Source organism: Hemiscyllium ocellatum, chromosome 1 (genome assembly GCF_020745735.1).
Source record: "Hemiscyllium ocellatum isolate sHemOce1 chromosome 1, sHemOce1.pat.X.cur, whole genome shotgun sequence".
In the NCBI taxonomy this organism is placed as follows: domain Eukaryota; kingdom Metazoa; phylum Chordata; class Chondrichthyes; order Orectolobiformes; family Hemiscylliidae; genus Hemiscyllium; species Hemiscyllium ocellatum.
Window position 1 is genome coordinate 121667610 of NC_083401.1, and position 21182 is coordinate 121688791.

A 21182-nucleotide genomic window follows, 5' to 3' on the forward strand; every position below is an offset into this window, starting at 1 on the left:
AAATTTATTTACAAGTCTGAGATGCAGACAAAATATTTTAGCTTTTTTGAAACAATTGAGCTGATGTTAATACATCTGCAGCACACTGATACTCTAGACATTCTTGCATGAACTCCTTAAAAGTTTCTTTAAGTATCCTGTGTGCTTTGGTGTTTCTTTTCTTGTATTGCATGCTTAACATTTTGTCAGCCAAGTAATGCAACCATAAAACATTTGTGTGTGGATTATATTCTGCCCAGTTGTTACTGAGAAACAAAAGAGAAATAAATATTCAGTTTTATTTAAAAACCACAAAAGAGAAATATGTCTTTTAAAAGTAGCAACATTGTGAATTTTCAAGATTTGTATTCCTATAAACAACTTAAAAGATCAATAATGATAGCAAGTGTACTTTGATTATTCCATAAATTATTTTGGCTATTTCACCATGGCAATGTCAATTGCAACATTAATTTGATATCTATTTATGAAAAACAGAAAAGACACATTTTTCAGTGAAGTTCACATTTCAGTACTTCAAATCCTTGTACAGCATCTCTTTAAAATCTATGCTTAAGCAGGGGTTTAAAAATCTATTAACCTCTATACGTATATTATATAACAAGTGTAACATGCTCACACATGGATTTAAATGATTAGAAATTATATTGTAAAAATGGGACTTCTGGTAACATCATGGCCCAAAGCAATATTTTAGATTGAAACAAATTCTTAATAAAAATTAAGAATTTCTTTTGTGTATGTAAGTTTCAATTACAACTAGACTCAAGGAAACTAGAAAGGCATCACAAACTAAGAGGCAAAAGTGAGGACTGCAGATGCTGGAGCTTAGAGTCTAGATTAGAGTGTACTGGAAAAGCACAGCAGGGTCAGGCAGCATCCAAGGAGCAGGAAAATCAACATTTCTGGCAAAAGGCCTTCATTAGAAAGGTGGCTGGGAGCCTCGGGGGTAGAGACATAAATGGGAGGGGAGCGGGGATGGGGGAAAAGGTAGCTGAGAATGCAATAGGTGGATAGAGGTGGGAGTGAAGATGATAGGTCAGAGAGGAAGCTGAAGCGGATAGGTGGGAAAGAAGATTAACAGGTGGGACAGTGCTGAGCTGGAAGGGTGGAACTGGGGTAAGGTGGAGGGAGGGAAAATGAGGAAACTGGTGAAGTCCACATTGATACCATGGGGTTGAAGGTTCTGAGGCGGAAGATGAAGTGTTCTTCCTCAAGGCGTCGGGTGGTGAGGGAGTGGCGGTGGAGGCGGCCCAAGATCTGCATGTCCTCAGCAGAGTGGGAGAGGGAGTTGAAATGTTCGGCCACTAGACGGTGGGGTTGATTGGTGCAGGTGTCCCCGAGATGTTCTCTGAAGCGCTTTGCGAGTAGGCAGCCAGTCTCCCCAATGTAGAGGAGACCGCATCAGGAGCGACGGATACAGTAAGTGATGTGTGGAAGTGCAGGTGAAGCTTTGATGGATGTGGAAAGCTCCTTTGGGGCCTTGGATGGAGGGGAGTTGGTGGTGTGGACACAGGTTTTGCAATTGCTGAGGTGGCAGGGGGAGGTGCCAGGAGATGAGGGTGGGCTGTTTGGGGACGTGGACCTAACCAGGTAGTCGCAGAGGGAATGGTCTTTACGGAAAGCGGATAGAGGTGAAGAGGGAAATATATCCACCTTCCCTCCAGCCCCACCCCCTTCCCATTTATCTCTCCACTCCAGAGGCTCCCAGCTTCATTCCTGAGGAAGGGTTTTTGCCCAAAACATAGATTTTCCTGCTCCTCGGACGCTGCCTGACCTCCTGTGATTTTCCAGCACCACTCTAATGTTGAGTCAAATTACAAACTAACAACCTGTGCCAGCTGCTGACAAAGGAACAGATATTTTTAATATCCAACAATGCCCACCTATTAAAATTACCCCAAAGAGTGATACATGAGGCTATCAAATGGTGATGCATATTTTGATAACTAAAGTGCCTCAATGCTCTCTCTGCAAGTGCTGTTATATGACGTTTCATAATGTGGATGTACTCTATGAAGAAAAATTGTTAAATACTTGCAATTACTCACAGATTTTCCTTCTTCATTTTTCTGTATATATCAAATTGGTAATCTCCTTGTCCGCAAAAGAAACTATCCTCAGAGGAAAGATCACAAAAGTGCACAATATCATCTGGAGAGAGCAAATTATTTTAGTGCATTAAATGTAGTGAGTAATAGATATATGGTTGTGATTGCAGTGCAATGATTAAGATAAAATATTTGGATAAATCACAAACAAAAGCTTGGGGTGATGTTTCAAACTTGACAATACAATTACAGCTTTCAAGTTACTCTTAATACACCAGAGATGGCATCTTTCATATAGGATAGTAAACAAATAGGCCATCTGTTCCACCTGGAGGATGTAAAAAATGCATGGCACTATTTAAAATGTTTCAGTGGAGTTCTTCCAATTATACTGGGTAGCATTTATTAGTTGTTAAACACTAAAACATTATTGTCAATTATTTCACTGCTGGCTAGAGAGTTTGCTGAATGCAGATTTATAGCCGATTTTACTACAGGACAAATGGCTACACTTCAAAAAGTACTTAATTGGCTGTAAATCCCTCTGTATCTACCTGCAAAATGCTGTTTCAATCCAAGACTCTTAAAGTGGCTCTGTTCACAATCTTCAAGTGGTGCTAAAGCGTTAGAGACCTGAGGATGTTATAGTGGTATTTTAAAAAGTAGAGAGGTAACTGAGGCAACCATTTGTCAGGTAACCAAAAGGTTAGTAGTGTGGATACTTTATTTTCGTGACAATAATCTGGAACAAAATTAATTAGGAATTGGAAAAGTGTGGGCTAATAAAAGAAAGTTAAAGTGGATATGTAAAAAGGAAAATTGTATTTAACTAATTTAAATGCTTTGATAAACAGTGTTGATGAGGTAGTGTGGCAGTCCATTTGATTAGCATCACAGCCACAAACATCTATTCTCTTCTCCCACTGATGCTCAGTCGCAGTGTGGTTGATGATAAATGGATTTTTCACAAGTGTCACAGAATAGATATACTATCAAAATTATTACACCCAGTATAAAAGACACGTGGAACAATTTTTCACAGTAATTGATGCTGGTTGAATTGATTATTTTAAGCATCGGAGGTTGAAAGATTTCTGTTAATTGAAGTATAGAAGATGATTTTGACAAAGGCAGGTATGCAGAGCTTGGTCACAGATCAACCGTAATCTCTGAGTGACAAAAAAGGTTGACGAGGGCATTTGACCTACTGCCATTTTTGTTATATGAAGATTTCTCTTTTTTCTTACATGAGTATTAGATCCAGCACTGCACCACAATGTGTATGCAGATTTTATTTTTAAAATGCAGATCTATTGATCAGGCAAATGGATTAAAACAATCAACTTTATTAAAATGTATGGATGATATTACTAACCTGTTCCCATTCTTGACAGTGTATAATCAATAATATTAGCCACAAATCCATGAGTGTCAATGTTGAATGTCTTCCCACACAATTTGTATTCAATTTGTTTGATGGCAGTTTTCTTGATAAGAACATTTCCCCAGTGCAAATCTCTGAAAATGAATTTGAACAAAATCCCAGATAAAGACATTTTTTTTTAAAAAACAAACATTCTAAACAGAAAAATGCACAGCAAACAGCATTTCTGGGCAGAAGAGGATAGATTTCAATGTCATTATTTCTGGGAATAATTTGGGGCAGAGACCAGATGTGAGGTTTCCAGTTATACAACTTCAACAAATTGTAATCTAAAACGCTGGGAATTTGTCCAACTACCTGACTTGTTGGGAAAATAAAAAAAAACTCTTATTAGGCATCAAATTTCTACCTCATGAGGCATTGCTTCCATAGTTGGGGTCCGTCGGATTCAAATATTCTAAGCATTGTCACAGGATTTTAAATTTGAATGGCTGGGAAAAGTGTCAGGTGGAAGTCCTGTGCCATTGTATTTCCACCTCAAAATTATCCAGTTTTTTTTCTGCTTATAAAATGAACAAAGTTCCAGCAATTTCAATATTAACATCAGTTACAGAATTAAATACCTATTTTCAGTTTGATTCATTCTCTTCATTTGAGAATGATTTACATAAGCAATCATCCAAAGGGTAATTTTAAAAAAAAGTAGAAAATTAGCCCTTCAATAGTTTTATACCACATTCATTACACCAATTCTCAAAATCTTCAATTGAAGGCCAGCTAAGTTACAGAGAACAATGTCAATAATATCAAAAACGAGCAACAGCATTTCCCCAATATCTCAAGTGATCAGGTAACAGTGGCACTAAAATATATGATTTTATATCATACTACTTATGATTTTGCAATAATGATCTAACAAGGCTAATTTCTTTTAGAATATAATTTCCAATAATTATGTTCAGGAGAGATACAAGCAACATCTCATGTTTCAGTGTAATATATGATACTGGCCTATGAGATGATCATAACTTGTAGTAGTATGAATTTCCATTTGATCTGCTGTTTTATCAGTAAATGAAACATACTCTAACATTTTCAGACATACACTGTTGTGTGTTGATGTTTTATGCATAATGAACTATATGACTACCCATTACTTCACAACTATCTTTTTCCTTACCTTTCCCCTGAAGGGGGGAGACTCAAACACAAATACCCACAGGCCTTCAGCACATTCCAAAAGAATTGAAGGAATTTATACCAGCTAAATAAAATCATGCTCTCATCTAGGGAAAAAAAAAGTAGACTACGTGGCTTTTTGAGCCTGCTCTGCTATTCATTACAATCTCAACTGATCTTTGGCTTCATCACTCTAACCAATTGTCCATTTCCCTTGATTCATTTGGGGTGGCACAGTGGCTCAGTGGTTAGCACTGCAGCTTCACAGCACCAGGGACCCAGATTCGATTCCCGCTTTGGGTGACTGTGCATGGAGTTTGCACATTCTCCCAGTGTCTGTGTAGATTTCCTCCTGGTTCTCCCACAATCCAAAGATGTGCAGGTCAGGTGAATTGGCCATGCTCAATTGCCTATAGTGTTAGGTGCATTAGTCGAGGTAAATATAGGTTAGCTGAAAGGGTCCGGGTATGTTATTCTTCGGAGAGTTGGGCTGTTTTCATACCGTAGAGATCTAATCAAGATCTGTCTATCTCGGTCTTAAATGTATTCAACAGTGGAGTATCTCTAATTCTGAGGTAGACAATTCCAAAGATTCACAACCCTCTATGTGATGCCATCCAAGACAAAACAGTCCACTTGATTAGCACCACATCTGCAAATATCTATTCCTCCATCCACTGATACTCAGTAGCAACAGTGTGTACAATCTACAAGATATATTTTTTTTAGAATACTTACAGTGTGGAAACAGGCCCTTCGGCCCAACAAGTCCACACTGACCCGCCGAAGCGCAACCCACCCATACCCCTACATTTACCCCTTACCTAACACTACGGGTAATTTAGCTTGCATGGCAGAAATTTGCCAGGACACTAAACCAGTGCCTTCCAAACCTGCAACCACTTCCATCTAGTAGGACAAGGGTAGCAGATAAATGGGACCAACACTCCCCTCCAAGACACTTACCATCCTGGATTTAGAAATATCTCACCACTGGTTCAACTCTGGAATTCCCTCCCTAATACTACTGTGAAACTATCTACAGCACATGGACTGCAGTCATTCGAGAAGGCAATTCACCACAGTACCTTCTCAACGGCAACTAGGAACTTTCAATAAATGCTGACCCTATCAGCACTGCCTGTATCCTATTAGTGAATGAAAATAAAATCCTAGGACCAATTCATTTAGTTTACTTTTGGTTGGTCCACAATGGTCTTACTGTGAAAATCCAGGCACATCATATTGCTCAATCTATACATTCAATTGGGTCACAAATCTGAAGCATGCCTCTTCTGAACAAACAGATCTTTAAATATTAAAGGAGTCCCTGAAATTGGCAAGCATGGTATTTATTATTAAGTAATTAATTATGTTTGACTACACTTCAAGTAGTACTACCTCAGATAGAAAATGAAATGGTTTGACAGATCCAGTGGTACTGAAAAGCCCTATGTAGAACAAAGCCTTTGTTTATGAAAAGGAAATTGAAAAATTCTGCCTTCCTTCCTTACCTGTGTTCAAAGTTTAAAGCTTTTTCAGCAACAGCCAAGGATGCAGTTACTTGTTGCAGTATACTTCTTGCTGATTCAAGAGAAGATATCTGCAGGAACAGTTTGATGGTTCAATAAATTTGATAGAAAGAGGAGTTCTGTAATTGTGAAAATAATTTAAAAAGTTACCTTTGTATGCATACTTTCGAGATCATTCCCACCATTTTCAAATTCAAAAATGATGTAAAGTTGTTCTTTGAATGATGCATCTAGTAAGGAGAAAATATGCTTTATTTATTGATTAGAGATTTCAAAAATCTGGAGATTTTACAAAACAACTAAACTTTTGAGCTACATTTCAACCAGAATCAATCACAAGGTTTTGATTTTAAGTAGTCAAATGTAGACTATTTTATTGAATAATGAGAAAAGAGTACTCAAAGTAGCTGCAGCACAATTCTGGTAGCAAGTGAAGAGAAGAGACTTTGAATGTTGTCTACATCTCCCATTATTATTAATTCATATTACTTTAACAATGGGTTTTCTCAATGCAACTCAGAACATTGAGAAAAAAGAAACACCATTGAGAATATACCCATGGAGAGACTGGTTGATGAATCACTAACCTCGAATCACATTTTTCTTTTAAATAAAACTTAATGTTTATTTGTCACCTGTCCAGTTTAACAAGGCGGCCAAAAAGAGAGGTACACCCATCCCTTAAAAAGAAACATCGATGATGCAGCACATTATATTTCCACAACAATAAAATGGAAACAATTGAATGCAAGGTAAAACCCTGAAAGAGACTTTTTTTAAAAAAAAGAAATTTCAACAATTATCCCTGCACTTACTGAAAGTAACCAGAAATTAATAATAGAAAAGCTAATTACACTAAACGGTGTAAAGGCTCGAGAGAAATTGGTGGCGGATATTCAAAATAGTGGCATGCCATTCCAAATAAATTTTAGAAAGAAGGTCAATCAATTTCTGTTAATTTAGGGAATTACATGTTAACTGATTTTCATTGCAAAAACAGGAGTGCACTTAAAGCACTATCCTAGCCAAAAAGCTTAATTTTCACCTAAATTAGGCCTCAGTTTTTTTTGATTAATTTAAGTAAGATGGTCAGTTTGTTACACATTGAAACCCATTTCATCCATTGTCAGGGTCCAATACAAGGTGTTTGTTTCAATGGTAACAGACGTCAGCTAATATCCCAGGTGATCCTGAGCCAGTAACAGGTGTCAGGATCACGGAGGATCATTCTATATATCTTTCTTTTGAATCACAATTTAAAAGTTAGCTCATAGCTAAAACCACATGAAAAGCCTTAGCAGAACCCAGTGCCTGCTCTTTTCAGGATATCTTAATTTCTCAGGAGGAGCTCTAAAACATTTGTTAGCTCCTTTAGTAAAACAGACCTACTGCCCATTATAGAGAATCAATGTTCCAGAGGCCTCAGAAGACCATGAAATTGGGGCATTTAAGCCCTACTTTGCACCCAATTCAGCCAGGACCAATATCATCCCAATCTCTCCGATCAAACATGTGTTCTCTGGCAATGGTGCGGAAGGAAATTAGAATTTTTTAAAGCAGGGAATCAACAGATAGCATGGAAGAAGAGTAACCGTAGAACAGATTCCCCTCCACATTTGTCGATCTCTTTATTTGAAAAATGGACAAGATTGTCTGATGGATATTTTTAAACTTCATTCATAGGATGTGGACTAAATAAGACAGTAGTTATGCCCATTCCTGATTGCCCAGAGGTAAGTTAAGAGTCAACCACCTTGCTGAATTTGGAGTCACATATAAGCCAGATTCAGTAAAGATGGCAGATTTCCTTCTCTGAAAGACAATCAGCAATCGTTTCATGGTTATCATTAGATACTTATTTCCAGGTTATTAACAAATACAAATTCCACTATCTGCCATGGCAGGATTCAAACCCTGGTCCTCAGAACATTCCCTGGGTCTTTGGAATAATAGTTTGGTGGCATTACCACTAGGCCATCATCTATTGTATTCTTGTTCTGTATTTTATCTTTAAGAATTCTTATGCAAGAGACGAAAACAATCCCAATACAACTTGGTTCTCACTTTCTTGCTGCATGCAAATTTTAAACATCAAAACATTAGCTATATGTATCTGACCCAAACTTGGGAAAAGTGCATCTCAATTATCCCAATTGTGCTGAAAAAAAATATTTTTTGTGAACAACAGACAGTCATATTTTAAAAGTGTGCTGTTAAAATTCTCACCTGGACGGTCGTTTTCTGAAGACTTGGTTTGATTATACTTGTCCCAAGCTTTAAGTAACTCCAGAGGATAACAGTCTTTTATACAATGCACACTACAAAACAATAATTTACAAATTACTTAACATGAAGAAAATTAATAAGCCCAGATACATACAGTGCGTTTTTTTTTTGTCTAATCTACAACATGAAGACACAAAAGTATTTCCAAAATATGTGCAATGACTGGGATTACAACAGTACGGTATGGCAGACACAAACTTTAGCCTCTCTGTCCAAGATCAGGATTGTTCCCGATTGTCCTAGAATGACAGGATCGACTCCAAAGCTGCTGCTTCACAAAATGTGCAAATCTTTGGGATTCAGATTGATCATGTATTCTGAATCCCCATGATGGTTGCCATTTAGCTCCAAGAACAAAATAGTAGCATATTTAGGGAAGATGACAATCTAGTGATATTACTGTTGGACTCTTCATCCAGAGACCCAGGTAATGTTTTGAGGATCTGGGTTCGAATCCTGCCATAGCAAATGGTGGAATTTAAATTCAATAAAAATCTGGAATTAAGAGCTGAATGATGACTATATACCTGTTGTCAATTGTCAGAAAAACCCATCTGGCTCACCCCTTAGGGAAGGAAATCTGCCAACCTTACATGGTCTGGCCTACATGGTTGACTCTTAACTGCTCTCTGGGCAATTTGAGATTGGGCCAGCATTTATTGCCTGTCAGTAACACCCTAATCCCTTGAATGAATAAAAAAGCCTCTCTGCCCACTGAGCTCTACACATCTACATCCTCATATATGGGTCCCATCATTCTGCCAAAGGGGAGCTTAGCTGGGAAATAGCAAGATATCTGTGGAATTTTAGGCCCAAGATTATTAACATGTGTTTATCAAGCCAATTTATTCATAGCCTCGACAATTACCATATATACTCGAATAATGGTTGATCTCATAAACGTCGACCCCCTATTTTTGGCCAAATAACCTGGAATTTTCCATGTATCCCATGTAAAAGTTGACTCTAGTTCTTCACAGATAACAGAGCAATGCTTATGAGTCAGTGTGCACGTCACAGTCCGGCTTTCCAGTCTGTTGGTTGTTCTGTTTCGCTCCCAGTCTTCCAGTCCGTGAGCTGTTGGGTTCTGCTCCGGGTTTTCATAATTACTATAATTTTTTTTGTCATTCATTACAGATCATTTGGGCTTCTGCTAATGATACTGTATGAATCTGGACAGGCATGAATTTCAGCCCCTCAAAAATAGTATCCATGTAGCAGTCCACCCCATAAATCTAATTGTAAAAAGTAGTCAAAAATTCGAGTTTTACTACAAAACAATAATTGCTGCTCCTAGAATGAGAGAAAATCAACTCTAATATCTAAAATACGTTATCCCATCTTCCATCTTGGATTACCCTGTGACCAGTGGGGTGCCACAAGAATCTGTGCTGGGTCCACTACTTTTCATCATTTATATAAATTATTTGGATGTAAGCTTAAGAGGTATAGTTAATAAGTTTGCAGATGACACCAAAGTTAGAGGTGTAGTGGACAGCAAAGGTTACCTCAGATTATAACGGGGTCTTGATCAGATGGGCCAATGGGCTGAGGAGTGGCAGATGAAATTTAATTTAGATAAATGCGAGCTGCTGCATTTTGGGAAAGCAAATCTTAGCATGATTTATAGACTTAATAGTAAGGTTCTAGGGAGTGTTGCTGAACAAAAAGACCTTGGACTGCAGGTTCATAGCTCCATGAAAGTGGAGTCGCAGGTAGATAGGATAGTGTAGGCAGCGTTTGGTATGCTTTCCTTTATTGGTCAGAATATTGAATATAGAGTTGGGAGGTCACGTTGTGGCTGTACAGGACTTCGGTTAGGCCACTTTTGGAATATCGTGTGCAATTCCGATCTCCTTCCTATCGGAAGGATATTGTGAAACTTGAAAGGGTTCAGAAAAGATTTACAAGCATGTTGCCAGGGTTGGACGATTTGAGCTATAGGGAGAGGCTGTACTGGCTGGGGCTGTTTTCCTTGGAGCATCGGAGGTGGAGGGGTGAACTTATAGAGGTTTACAAAATTATGAGGGTCATGGATAGGATAAAGGGCGGCACGGTGGCACAGTGGTTAGTACTGCTGTCTCACAGCGCCTGAGACCCGGGTTCAATTCCCGACTCAGGCGACTGACTGTGTGGAGTTTGCACGTTCTCCCCGTGTCTGCGTGGGTTTCCTCCGGGTGCTCCGGTTTCCTCCCACAGTCCAAAGATGTGTGGGTCAGATGAATTGGCCATGCTAAATTGCCCGTAGTGTTAGGTAAGGGGTAAAATGTAGGGGTATGGGTGGATTGCGCTTCGGCGGGTCGGTGTGGATTTGTTGGGCCGAAGGGCCTGTTTCCACACTGTAAGTAATCTAATCTAATCTAAAATAGACAAAGGCTTTTCCCTGGGGTGGGGAGTCCAGAACTAGAGGACATAGGTTTAGGGTGAGAGGGGAAAGATATAAGAGAGACCTAAGAGGCAACGTTTACTCATAGAGGGTGGTATGTATTTGGAATGAGCTGCCAGAGGAAGTGGTGGAGGCTAGTACTATTGCAACATTTAAAAGGATCTGGACGGCTATATGAATAGGAAATTTTTGGAGGGATATAGGCCAGGTGCTGGCAGGTAGGACTAGATTGGGTTGGGATATCTGGTCAGCATGGACGAGCTGGGCCGAAGGGTCTGTTTCCGTGCTGTACATCACTATGACCCTACTCGAGTATATATGGTAAACACTTTGAAATGAGTGAATATGTGCTGTGGAAAATAAAAGTAAACCAGACTTGCAAAAGTTAGAAACTTTTAATTTAGAGATAGAATTTCAACTGGATAACTTTCAATTAATCAAAAGCATGATAGGCTGAACGGCCTTCTCTGTCATACGATTTCATGAGTTAATCAATTTTACAGAAATATACATTTCATTTTTGTTGGTATTTATGCTAAAATTTTGGAAAAACTCGGGAGTTTTATTTTTCTCAGTTGTCAAAGTGGACACAGTACTCTCTGGCAGTTAAGTATTCATTAACATGCAATCATAATCATAATTACTAAACCTTTGACATAGAAATCAATTATTAACAAGATACAAAAGTCTGACATCAAACTCCTAAAAGTAAGGCCCATCTCTGACAAATGGTGATGCTCAGATTCTTACTCAGAACATTTTCTGTATAGTAGCTTCATCATAGATAATCCAAGAGGCAGGTCTTGTAAATCAGCTTAAAGTGAGCTAAAAGGCCAATGCTATCATTTTGACGTGACCATGTGAAAGAAACACCTATAGCATTAATGGATACTAATGCTATTGTAGCCAGTAACAATATACTCAAAATTCAGAAGAAAAATCAAATCTAAATAAGTTCACTTACGAATACAAGGAAATAAATCCAGTTGTGCAGTTTTCACTTTCTTCACTCAGCTGACTTAATTGTCTAGAGGATGGTAAATATTTTTCAAATTAGAATTATTGTTGGTTTAAATATCAAAACAATTCTATTGAGCACTAAATGACATGACTTCTAAACTGTTGTCCAGCAATACAGTGTGTCATGAATCCAGGCTACCTTTTATAAAAAATTCACTTGTGGGACATGGGCATCGCTGGCTGAGTCAACATTGCCCGTCCCTAATTGTCCCTGGGGTGGTGGTAGCTGCAGACGGTGTTCTGTATGTACTCCCACACTGCCGTGAGGAGGTATTTCCAGGATTTTGACTCAGTGACAGTGAAGGAACGGCAAGATATTTCTAAATCAGAGTGGTGAGTGGCTTGAAAGGAAACTTGGAGGTGGTAGCATTCCCATGTATCTGAAGGTAGTACACAATGCTGCTCAGTATCAATGGTGGAGGAATTGGATGCTTGTGGATGTGGTGCCAATCACACAGACTGCTTGATCCTGGATGTTGTCAAGCTTCGAGTGCTATTGGAGCTGCACTCATCCAAATAAGTCTTTCTAATCTCTGACCTGCTTTTGCAGCCACTGTTTTTCCGTGGCATGTCCAGTTGAATTAATAGTCAATGGTAATCCCCAAGACTTTCATAGTGGAGGAATTCAATGATGTTAACATAATTGAATATTGAGTAACGCTGGATAGATTGTCTCCACTAGAGATGGACATTGCTTGGCATGTGTGGTGTAAATATTATTTGACACTTTTCAACCCAAGCTTGACATATACCAGGATTCGTTGCAGTAGAACATGGTTGTTTTAGTATCAGAGTCATTGTGAATGGCACTGAATATTGGGCAAACATTAGTGATCATCCCCACTTCTGACCTTACGATGGAGGGAAAGTCTTTGATTGAGTAGCTGTAGATGCTTGGGTCCAAGATAATACTCTGAGGAACTCCTACAGAAATGTCTTGGAGCTGAGTTGACTGACTTCCAACAATCACAACCATTTTCCCATGATCGGTTAGTTGTGCCAGGTATGACTCAAACCAGAAGAGACTTTGTCCCCTGATTCTAGTTTTGCTGGGGCTCTCTTGATGCCACACACTGTCAAATGCAGCCTTGAAGTTAAAGATTATCACTCACATCTCACGTCTGGAATTTAGCTCTTTTGTCCATAGTTGAACCAAGGCTGTAATTAGGTCAGGAGCTGAGTGGTCCTGGCAGAACCCAAACTGGATATCAGTGAACAGGTTATTGCTGTTGCTGTTTGATAATAATGTTGATGACTCCTTCCATCACTTTATTGATGACCGAGTGTAGACTGATGGGACAGCAACTGACCAGGTTAGACTTGTCAGAAATTTGGACACATTGGATACTGCAAAGCTACGGGCCCTGATAATAGTCTGGCAATAGTACTAAAGACTTACTGTGTCCCTTGCAAAACTCTTCCAGTACAGTTACAACCTGAATGTTGGAAACTGCACAGTTATGTCCTGCTTTTTGTGCACAGGACAATTCTAACCCGGTCAGTTACTGCTCCATTAGTCTACACTCAGTCATCAATAAAGTGAAGGAGTCATCAACATTATTATTAAGCAGCAACAGCAATTTCAACCCTGCAAAATCCTAACATCTGGTGTCTAATGCCAAAATTAGGAGATGTGTATCACAGACTAGTCAAGCAACATAGTCATATTCACAGAATAAACCTTACGATGTCCCAGACACTAATATCACCATCCCTAGACAAATCCTGTCCCATGAACAGGACAGACCCAGCAGAGATGGCTGCACAGTTGTTTACAGGTGGGAGACAGCTGATCAATTAGTCCACCATTTGGAGAAAACAGAGTGGCAAGGGCACAAAATGTACTCTAAGTAGGGAATTTCAGTGTTCACCAAGAGTGGCTCGGCAGCAACATTACTCATCAAGCTGGTTGGGTCCGAAAGGACATAGTTGCTAGACTGGGCCTACAGTCTATACTTACCAAATTGCCAGCTGCAGATGCATCTGTACATTAACAATGATCACCTCAAAATCCTTGTGGAGAGGAGGTCCTGCCTTCACATTGAGAATAACCTTCTTCGTGTTGTGTGGCACTATCACCATGCTAAATGGGTCAGACTTCAAACAGTAACTCAAGATTGGACATTTTTGAGGGGCTATGGGCCATCAACAACAGAATTGTATTCCAGGACAGTCTTCAACCTCATGGCCTAGCATATTCACCATATACCATAAGTCCAGGGGATCAACCTGGTTGAATGAACATATGTTAGGCACAGCACCAGGCAGACCTGAAAATGAGGTTATAACCTGCTGAAGCTACCAAACAGAACTATTTGCATGCCAAACAGCATAAATAGCAAGTAACCGATAAAATTAAACAATCCTACAACCAACAGATCAGATATAAGCTGTGTAGTCCTCCACATCCAGTTCTAAAAAGTGGTAGACAATTAATCAACTCACTGGATGAGGTGGCTCCACAAATATCCCCTTCCTCAATAATGCAAGGGTCCAGTGCATCAGCGTAAAAGCTACGGTTGAACCATTCACAGCAATCTTCAGCCCGAAGTGCCAAGTGGATGATTCATCTTGACCTTCTCGTGTGGTCCCCAGCATTACAGATAACAGTCTTCAGCCACTTCGATTCAGTCCACATGGTATCAAGAAACAGTTGGAGACACTGAATACTGCAAAGGCTATGGGCCCTGTCAACATTCCGGCAATAATTTTGAAGATGTGTACTCCATTACTTGCTACTTCCCTAATCGTACCATTCCAGTACAGTTACAACACAAGCATCTACCTGACAATGTGGAAAATTGCCCTGTAACAAGAAGCAGGACAAATCCAAACCTGATCAGTTATCGTCCCATCAGTCTACTCTCGATCATCAGTAAAATGATGGAAAGTGTCATCAACAGTACTTTCAAGCAGCACCAGCAATAACTTGCTCACTGATGCCTATTTTGGGTACTGCCAGGACCACTCAGCTCCTGACCTCATTACAACCTTGGTTCAAACATGGACGAAAGAGCCGAATTCCAAAAGTGAGGTGAGAGTTGCAATCCTGGACATCAAGGCTGCATTCAATCAAGTGTGGCTTCAAGAAGTCCTAGTAAAACTGGAATCAATGGGTATCAGGGCAAACCTTCTGCTGGTTGGAGTCATACCCGGTACACAGGAAGATGGTTGCGGTTGTTGGAGGTCAGTCATCTCAGCTCCAGGCCATCTCTGTAGGAGTTCCTCAAGAAAGTGTCCTAGGCCCAACCACCTGCAGCTGTTTTCTCAATGACCTTCCCTCCATCAAAAGGGCAGAAATGCAATGTTCACGAATGATTGAGCTCAATTTTCAGCACCATTTGTGACTCCTCAGATACTAAAGCAGTCCATGTTCAAATGCAACAAGATCTCAACAATATCCAGGCTTGGGCTGACAAGTGGCAAGTAACATTCACGTCACTCAAATGCCAGGGTATGATGTTCATCAATAATAGACAATCTAACCACTGTCCCTTGATATTCAATGATGCTACTATCACTGAATCCCCCAGTATCATTGTGGGGTTTACCATTGACCAGTAACTCGACTAAACTGACCACATAAACACAATGGCTACAAAAGCGGGTCAGAGGCTAGGAATACTGCAGTGAGTAACAGCCTGTCCATCATTTACAAGCCAATCTTACCAGCTAATCTTCCTTCCCACCTATCCACTCCACCCTCCTCTCTGACCTATCACCTTCATCCCCACCTCCATCCACCTATTGCATTCTTAGCTACCTTTCTCCAGCTCCACCTCCATCCCATTTATCTCTCCATCCCAGAGGCTTCCAGTCTCATTCCTGATGAAGGGCTTTTGTCCGAAACATGGATTTTCCTGCACCTTGGATGTTGCCTGACCTGCTGTGCTTTTCCAGCACTACTCTAATCTGGACTTTGATCTCCAGTATCTGCATTCCTCACTTTCATCCATCATCTACAAGGCACGAGTCAGGAGTGCGATGTATTACTCCCCACCTGCCTGGCTGGGTGCAGCTCCAACAACACTCAAGCTTGACACCATCTGGGACACTACTTGATTTGACAGTGCAGACTGTTCTGCTATAACGTGTGTTTCGTCACACTGTAATACAATTGATGAATTGGGGATGCTGTTTCTAAAGTGCAAATTTTTAAAACTTATATTGGCAGTAACGTTTTAAGTGCTATTTATAAAATGCAATTTTTCTATAACATGGGGTTGCACAAGAATGCAACCATTGTGTCATAGAAGAACAGACTGTCCGTCCACAAACATCCATTCCCTCTACCCCCAACGTTCAGTAGCAACAGTGTGAGCTATCTATAAGATATACAGTAAACATTCACCATGTTCCTTAGACAGTACCTTCCAACCTCTTGACCACTTCCACCAAGAAGGACAAGGGCAAGAGAAACCTGGGAACACCATCACCTGCAAGTTGCCCTCGAAGCTACTCACCATCCTGACTTGGAAATATATCGCTGTTCCTTCACTGTCACTCACTCAAAATCCTAGAATTCCCTCCCTAAGAATACTGTGGGTCAATCTATAAGACATGAACTGCAGCAAATCAAGACAGCAATTCAACATGACATTCTCAAAGGCAATAAATGGTGAGCAGCCAGTTAACACCTATGTCCAACAGTGAATAAAAAATACAAAAATGTAATGTTCACTCAGGTGCCATTTTGGCTATATGTCCTCAAAATTTTCAGTAATATTCAAGATATACAACTGCATTGTAGGACTGTCTGCACAGAAGCTAAGCAGATGTCCATCCATTGTCAAACTCAACAAGTACATTTTATAAACATGTGGGCATTTAACTAAAACATGCATTGGGATTTATTTGATGAGCCTGAAGTATATCATGAACTGTTCACCTCAAATGTGAAGAGGCTCCCTCTGCTTAAGGTTCTTTGGCACTTCGTTTCCAGCCAAAAATAAAGCTTCAAATTTTCTTTAAAAATACATGTTCCATGTGAAGCCATGAAAGAAAAGTAAGAGTTCTGGATCTTCCTGACTCAAAGATGGTCATAATCACATCAACCACTTGTGCTTCCCAATCCCATTCTCTAAACTTGTCAGAGAGCCACATCAAATGCGGCAGTGATCTGAAATTGGTTTCACCAATAAGGCAAGCTACACATTGACAGTTCACGTCAAGCAAATAGCTGAAGCTCAAGAACAAATTTCTATCAAACCTTCAGGTTCGAGTATAAGGCACCTAAAATTCAACTATTCTAAACACCACATAAATGACCCAATTACTGCTATTTATAAAACACATACATGCATTCATTTCTTGTATATTCTTTTGTACATTTCAAAGAAGTGTGCATATGGTTTTTGGTCTGTGAACTTTACTTCTATAGTTTCTACTTATGTCAAAATGGATACAATATTCATTTAAACAAAACCAGATTTCAGCACCCATGGAGTGGTCTATCTGCTTACCCAAGTGGAATAAACCCTCTAAACAAGCAGAGTAAATCAAATCTAATATGTAATGAACAGCTCTTACAAGACACATGGCAATCACCCACATTCTAGGTGGTGAGCAGGAAGTGTGTCTAGCTAGCCTCAATGTGCAGAACAATATTCATAGAAAGACTATAGAGGAAGAATATTGCTTGTAAAACATTGAAAGATGCACTGAATCCGAAGTTCAAAGTCAAGGTGAAAGATATTTAGTAAAAATCCACTTGATATACATTGATCTGTATTCAATGCAAGGCATTTTAAAATTAAAATTATTATATGTAACTAAATGCTATCACTATTTATATTGAATAACACTAAAGATAAACCTGCACTACAACTAACCTGTGAAATGTGCCAAAAGCACTCTATTATCCAGCAATGATATTTGCTCATTAATAAAACTCAATTTGAACCAAATATTAAAACCAATTCTAAAAGATAAAACACATACTTTGAAATTATTATTTCAGGAAGGACTTCTTCAAATTTCTTTTGAGGTTCACCATTCACAGGTTTCTCCCCTTCAATCGGGATTATCTGTAAATCAAGAGCAAAGAAAATATAACTTCTAGATTTTCACTGGAGTGCTGATGGAAATATATGTTAAGTAGCTTTAGAATCTTTCTAGGATTTGTTGGTATCTTAGCATGTGACATGTGCCAGCAGCTATGGAAAGCAAACAAACATGCATATTCATTAAATCTTGATCACTGAATTAAAAACATGAATTTAAATAGCCATTCATTCAAAGTCTTGACAACTCTTGCATCAGGAAAAAGTCATCCAGATTGCTGCTGCAGTATAAAATTAAGTATTCTGCTCCACTTTAACTATTTATAAAGAGCTAATACTCAGACCTTACCCAACACTAGTTCTTCTGCATCTCAAAAAGACAAGAAGGGATAGTTGATTTTTCTTGTTACAAATGTGTGTTTATGAGCAGCTAATTAAATGAAAAATTTAATTGGGGGTCATAGTTTGGGGGGTATTCTCATTTACATTATTGATTATAATTGGAAAACACGAACTAGCTTTAGCTGAAGGAAGGGATAATGCACAAAGAATGACAACTGATCTAAAGAATGGAGTATCCTTTTGCAATGAAGTATGAAGCTACATTGTGGACATTATTGACATTACAATCAAGCTAATTGAGTAATGTGTTTATGTATCATCTTCATATGCAGTTACAATTATATAAACACTAGATGACTTATACAATTTATTGTCTATTGGTGAACAACTGGTTAATGTATGGTCTAGATTTTGCTGTCAAGGAGAATCAACAAGGCACACTGCTGGCCTCAAAAAAAGCTGCCCACAAAGATCTGAAACATGGACTTTCTTTTTCCCTCTTCATTACCAACATTAATTTGAATCTGGTGACAAGTGAAAGATATCTTCAGCATTTAACATCTTCAAGCAATGTACACAGCCAATCACATTGAAATGTTTCCTAGGTAGTAAATAAGGAAGTAAAGTGCTCCTAGTATCCTTTGCTTATTAATATACAGGGGAACCTTGATTATCTGAACGTCGATTATTCTAATTTTGGATCATCCGAACAATATTGCAAGATTCCGATGCTTGGCTAAACTGTGTTAACCGAACATTTGATTAGCTGAACAAAGTACTCCCGGCACATGTTGTTCTGATAATCGAGGTTCCTATGTAATTGTATAGATGGTGAAATAAATGATTGAGATATATACCTGGAATTAAGATGGAAATTGAAACATTACAAGCAAACCTTTACAAATAAAAAAAAACAAAATTGACATTCTGCAAATATAAAATTATGTTTTAAGGGTCAGACATGTTGTAGAATAATAATTATACACTTGGTGTGCAGTTAAAAACCCCCAATTCAACAATTTTTTTGGGGGGGGGGGGGGGAAAAAAAGTGTAAATTCAGCAATTTCTCATTGATTGCGAGTCTGGGTTCTCCAACAGCGTACCCGATGCAATCATTGAATCACTCACAACTTGTAGTTTTCAAAGTTTAACTGTACATATACAGAATCCAGATGCTGCTCAGACTTAGAGTAAGGAAGGGTAACGAAGAGTTTCAATATCATTTCAGATGTATATTTTAGAATGGCATTGGTTGGTTGAGGTTTTGCAGGGAGTTACTTCTTCAAATGACATGAGGATATTTAAACAGCAAACTAAGCATCAGAGAGAGGGAGGCAGCAACAGGATAAATTGAGGCCCAAGATCAGGGACCCAGCTGTAACAGGAAAGAGATAGTTCAACAGCTGCAGCTTCAGGGGAGTGCAGATTGGAAAACAAATAACATCACAGGAAAGCAGTGGGTTGAAAGGTTTGTGATTTTAAAAAGCGTATTTTTTTGGAAGAAGGGTTTAAATGATAAACAACAGGAATAAGTGAAATTCAGCGCCAATGAAGTAATACAGGTAAGCAAAGTAGGTAAGGGTAGTGAAGTTAGCACAAAGCAGGTATATACTATGCTTATATAAACATTATAGCTGTGCGTGTGGGAAATCATGTCTCACAAACTTGATTGAGTTTTTTAAAGTAACAAAGAGGATTGATGAGGAATAGAACGGTAATGTGATCTATCTGGATTTTAATAAGGCATTCGACAAGGTTCTCCTTGGGAGACTGATTAGCAAGGTTAGATCCCACGGAATACAGGGAGAACTAGCCATTTGGATACAGAACTGGCTCAAAGGTAGAAGACAGAGGGTGGTCGTGGAGGAGGGTTGTTTTTCTGACTGGAGGCCTGTGGCCAGTGGAGTGCCACATGGATCAGTGCTGGGTCATCTACTTTTTATCATTTACATAAATGATTTGAATGCGAGCATAAGAGGTACATTTAGTAAGTTTGCAGATGACACCAAAATTGGAGGTATAGTGGACAGCAAAGAGGGTTACCTCAGATTACAACAGGATCTGGACCAGATAGGCCAATGGACTAAGAAGTAGCAAATGGAGTTTAACTCAGATAAATGCGAGGTGCTGCATTTTCGAAAAGCAAATCTTAGCAGGACTTATACACTTAATGGTAAGGTCTTAGGGAGTGTTGCTGAACAAAAAGACCTTGGAGTGCAGGTTCATAGCTCCTTGAAAGTAAAGTCGCAGGTAGATAGGACAGTGAAGGCGGCGTTTGATATGCTTTCTTTTATTGGTCAGAGTATTGAGTACAGGAGTTGGGAGGTCATGTTGGGGCTGTACAGGACGTCGGTTAGACCACTGTTGGAATATTGTGTAATTCTGGTCTCCTTCCTATTGGAAAGTTGTTTTGAAACTTGAAAGGGTTCAGAAAAGATTTACAAGGATGTTGCTAGGGTTGGAGGATTTGACCTATAGGGAGAGGCTGTAGAGGCTGGGGCTGTTTTCCTTGGAGCATCAGAGGCTGAGGGGTGACCTTATAGAGGTTTACAAAATTATGAGGGGCATGGATAGGGTAAATAGACAAAGTATTTTCCCTGGTGTCGGGGAGTCCAGAACTAGAGGGCATAGATTTAGGGTGAGAGGGGAAAGATATAAAAGAGACCAAAGGGGCAAAGGATTTACACAGAGGGGGGTATGTGTATGGAATGAGCTGCCAGAGGAAGTGGTGGAGGCTGGTACAATTGCAACGTTTAAGAGGCATTTGGATAGGTATATGAATAGGAAGAGTTTGGAGGGATATGAGCCAGGTGCTGGCAGGTGGGACAAGATTGGGCTAGGGTATCTGGTCGGCATGGACGGGTTGGACCGAAGGGTCTGTTTCCATGCTGTACATCTCTATGACTCTATATAATAAAAAAGGAGAAACTAAGGGACTTTAGGGCAGTGATGACACACCAAGTTCATTCCCATAATACTCTCATCCTGTGCTACGTGGCA

At 39.3% G+C, this 21182-nt stretch overlaps 1 protein-coding gene across 1 annotated transcript in view; it reads right to left on the minus strand.

Annotated features, from left to right (window-relative positions):
- The window catches only part of haspin (histone H3 associated protein kinase), a 66564-nt gene continuing 45382 nt past the window's right edge, over positions 1–21182 (minus strand). The window contains exons 8-15 of the mRNA XM_060831533.1: positions 17779–17864; positions 11783–11845; positions 8373–8464; positions 6297–6376; positions 6129–6217; positions 3427–3569; positions 2052–2154; positions 1–245 (exon numbers count right to left, since the gene is read on the minus strand). Of these exons, the coding sequence (XP_060687516.1) occupies positions 38–245; positions 2052–2154; positions 3427–3569; positions 6129–6217; positions 6297–6376; positions 8373–8464; positions 11783–11845; positions 17779–17864 (864 nt within the window). The 3' untranslated portion in view covers positions 1–37. The remainder of the gene's footprint in view (positions 246–2051; positions 2155–3426; positions 3570–6128; positions 6218–6296; positions 6377–8372; positions 8465–11782; positions 11846–17778; positions 17865–21182) is intronic.